The sequence below is a fragment of the Arachis ipaensis genome, chromosome B01 (genome assembly GCF_000816755.2).
Source record: "Arachis ipaensis cultivar K30076 chromosome B01, Araip1.1, whole genome shotgun sequence".
Lineage (NCBI taxonomy): Eukaryota > Viridiplantae > Streptophyta > Magnoliopsida > Fabales > Fabaceae > Arachis > Arachis ipaensis.
The window spans coordinates 136,971,652-136,975,093 of NC_029785.2; the positions used below are offsets into that span (position 1 = coordinate 136,971,652).

At 28.0% G+C, this 3,442-nt stretch overlaps 1 protein-coding gene across 2 annotated transcripts in view; it reads left to right on the forward strand.

Moving 5' to 3' along the window:
• Nucleotides 1-3,128, forward strand: part of LOC107643115 (cytokinin dehydrogenase 4) — a 13,932-nt gene extending 10,804 nt beyond the window's left edge. For both annotated transcript variants that reach the window (XM_021107309.1, XM_016346693.2), the window contains exons 2-5: nucleotides 464-591; nucleotides 1,213-1,476; nucleotides 2,231-2,484; nucleotides 2,666-3,128. In XM_021107309.1, the coding sequence (XP_020962968.1) occupies nucleotides 464-591; nucleotides 1,213-1,476; nucleotides 2,231-2,484; nucleotides 2,666-2,954 (935 nt within the window). In that variant the 3' untranslated portion in view covers nucleotides 2,955-3,128. The remainder of the gene's footprint in view (nucleotides 1-463; nucleotides 592-1,212; nucleotides 1,477-2,230; nucleotides 2,485-2,665) is intronic.

Sequence of the window (3,442 nt, forward strand, 5' to 3'; positions counted from 1 at the left end):
TGTGGATAGCATTTACTTTTGTAATAAATAAATGATAAAAGTCAATACAATATAATGCAAGTGGTTAGCCGCTTAATTAATCGTTAAAAAAGAGTTGACTAATAGGTATAGAGATAATTGAATTTTTTTTTTATGATTATGAAAATAATTTATGTAGCGAAATTTCTAACTCAATCTCTACAAGCAAAGTACAAGAAAGATTGGAAAGGGGTTAAAAGAACAGCCACTAGCATCACATATAGGGTGTACCAAAAGTAATGAAGTATTTGATTTATGAAATATGATACTTCTACTATTTTTTTATATATTTTTTAATTAAATAGTTAAGTACCAAAATAATCAAGCCTATTTTTTACAGTAATATAATAGAATTTAAAAAAAAAATACTAAATCCACATTTCTATATGTGATAATTGATTAGTGACTAAAATGCAATAAATGATGTTGGTTATTGGCTTTATAGGAAAAGGAGATCTTAAGACTTGTTCTGCAGAAAAGAACTCAAAGTTATTTTATGGTGTTCTTGGAGGTTTAGGTCAATTTGGAATAATAACCAGAGCAAGAATAGCCTTAGGACCTGCTTATACAAAGGCAAGCATCATATTTCATTATATAATTCTATTTGCTTATATTGTTCTTATTGACATGTGATCATATAAAAGAGTAAATAATAGATATAAAATCTATTTATTTGCATTGATATTATTTTATTGACATGTGATCATATAAATAAATAGTCAATATAAAATCATTTTTATTATATATTTACATACAAGGGAGATATATTATTCAAAAGAAGTTTGGTGCATACATTTTTTTAAATACCTTTCATTTTACATAATATGTCAAAAGTGTTACTTGTAATATTTGAATTTAAATTTTATTAAAAAAATACCAGAAAATAATACTTTTTATCAATATTAGTTATACTTAGTTAATATCTTATTTTTATACTATTTAAATTTAAAATTTAGAATTTAATACTCAATTTTTTAAATGTTGACTAGTGTTGGTAAAAAATTTAATTTTAGAAGATTTAATCTTTTATTAATTAAATTAGGACATATATATATCACTTTGACTAATATTTACTTAATTGCTTGCCCAAAATTTTAGAAAAACCATATTACTTTGATTAATAGTACTATAATATATAATTTTAACCAACAAATTAAAGGCAAAAAAATTATGCGCTTGTTGAGATTATTGCAGGTAAAGTCGCTTCGTTTGCTTTACAGTGATTTCTCTGCATATTCTAAAGACCAAGAATACTTAATTTCATTGAATGGAAGAAATGATAATGCATTCGATGCAGTAGAAGGTTTTCTTATGATAAATCAGTGGCCGAATATTATTTCCTTTTTTCCAACACAAGATCTGCCTCGCATAAATTCTTTGTTAGCCCAACATAACATCCTCTATGTCTTGGAGCTTGCCAAATATTACGACAACACTACTCAAGATCAAATTGATCAGGTACTTTACTGTTAATCATGGGCTATTTATTATTTAGCTCTAGGAATTGCGGATGTTTTGTTGAATTGTTATGTCTGTATATGTGTTAAATACATTTTGGATATGACACTATTTATTGATATTTACACGACATGTGTGTCTGTTAGAGATAATACTCAATTTGGTCCCTAAAATTACACGCGAGTCTCAATTTAGTTCCTGAAGTTTCAATTGCCTCTATTTAGCCCTCAAACTTTGTGAATATAATTCATGTTAGTCCTTAAAACAATTTTCAACGTACAAACCTTAACAAAACACTGTCGTGACAGCCGGATGCCACACTAAACTTTGTAAAATGATGTCGTTTTGGTTTTGGCACTCAAATAACCTAAAAACAACATCCTAAATGGTGTTTATTAAAATTTTACCTAACAAAATAAGTAATACGATGCCTTTTTGAGCCATTTAAATGTCAAAACCAAAACTGCATCATTTTACAAGTTTTAACGTGACATGTGATAGTCTACAACAGCGCTCTATTAACGTTTTTATACAAAAAATAGTCTCAGGGACTAATATGAGGCACGTTTATAAACTTCGGAGACTAAATAGAGGCAACTGAAACCTCAGGAACTAAACTGAAACTCGCGTGTAAGTTTAGGGACCAAATTAAGTATTATCTCGTGTCTGTTGTATATTTTAATTTATTATTGAGAATCACTTTTACTATTTAAGATACTAATAAACATACTATACTTTATTGTTTTTCAAATAGGTTGTTGAACGTTTGGTAACGGGGTTAAAGTATGTTCCTACATTTAAATATGAAAAAGATGTGTTGTACCAGAATTTTCTACATAGTTCTGAGAATCCAGGAGGATTTCCTGAAGGACCTCAATCTTGGTTGGACATTTTTGTTCCAGGATCTAGAATCTCAGATATAAATGAAGGGGTTTTCAAGAACATTATCTTTAAACAAAACCTTACTGCCAACGGAATCATACTAGCCTTTCCCATGAACCGAACAAAGTAAGTTTTATCGTAATAGTTAAGAATTTAATTTTGATGCACTGATAGTATTTTATATTATTGTATAATTATATCTATTTTTTGTATAACTATTTATGCCGTATAATATTACGTAATTAGATAGACATATAAAATTATTTTATACTAATAATGCATTAAAATTAAATTTAATAATTCACAGGTGGAATGATAAAATGTCAGTGGCTATACCTGATGAACAAGTCTTTTATCTCGTGAGTGTTCTGCAAACCGTTACATATGATACATTGAAGACATTTGATGATCAAAAGAATCAAATATTAGAATTTTGTAAAGATTCAGGCATTGGAATCAAGCAATATCTTCCACGAAACAAAACTCACGAAGAATGGATTCAACATTTTGGTCCCAAGTGGCAAAATTTTAAAGACACAAAAAATAAATTTGATCCTAAAAGAATATTGGCTCCGGGACAAGGGATTTTTAACTGAACAAGATAGGTATGTTTTAAATTCCATAACATAACATCTTCTACGAAATTAATAAAGAGTGTACTTTTGTGATATATGTTGTTGTTTATTTCCGTTCTAATAAAATTAGGGTGACCTAAGTAAAATAGGTGTTCTAAATATTCTCATTATTATATAAGAATTGAATTAGATAAATTACAGATTATTATACAGTACAACTGTAGCAGAAATATTTATAATGTTGCTTACATTACAAGTTATTACAATACTCACTCATATAATAGACATTCACAAATAAGAGAGGATGTTCTAACTGCTTCTAACCTATTCTAACTAATAGCTGTCAGCCTCGCTTTCATTTTTAGAAACACAGTCGCCATAAAAAGAGGTATTTATGGTTCAAGTTAACTCGGGTTTAAGAAAATGAGACCTGAACCGATTAGATTTTAATCGGATTTGATTAGTTTAGATTAAAAGTTGTTTGTAAGTAGATTCGAACGATTAAATTC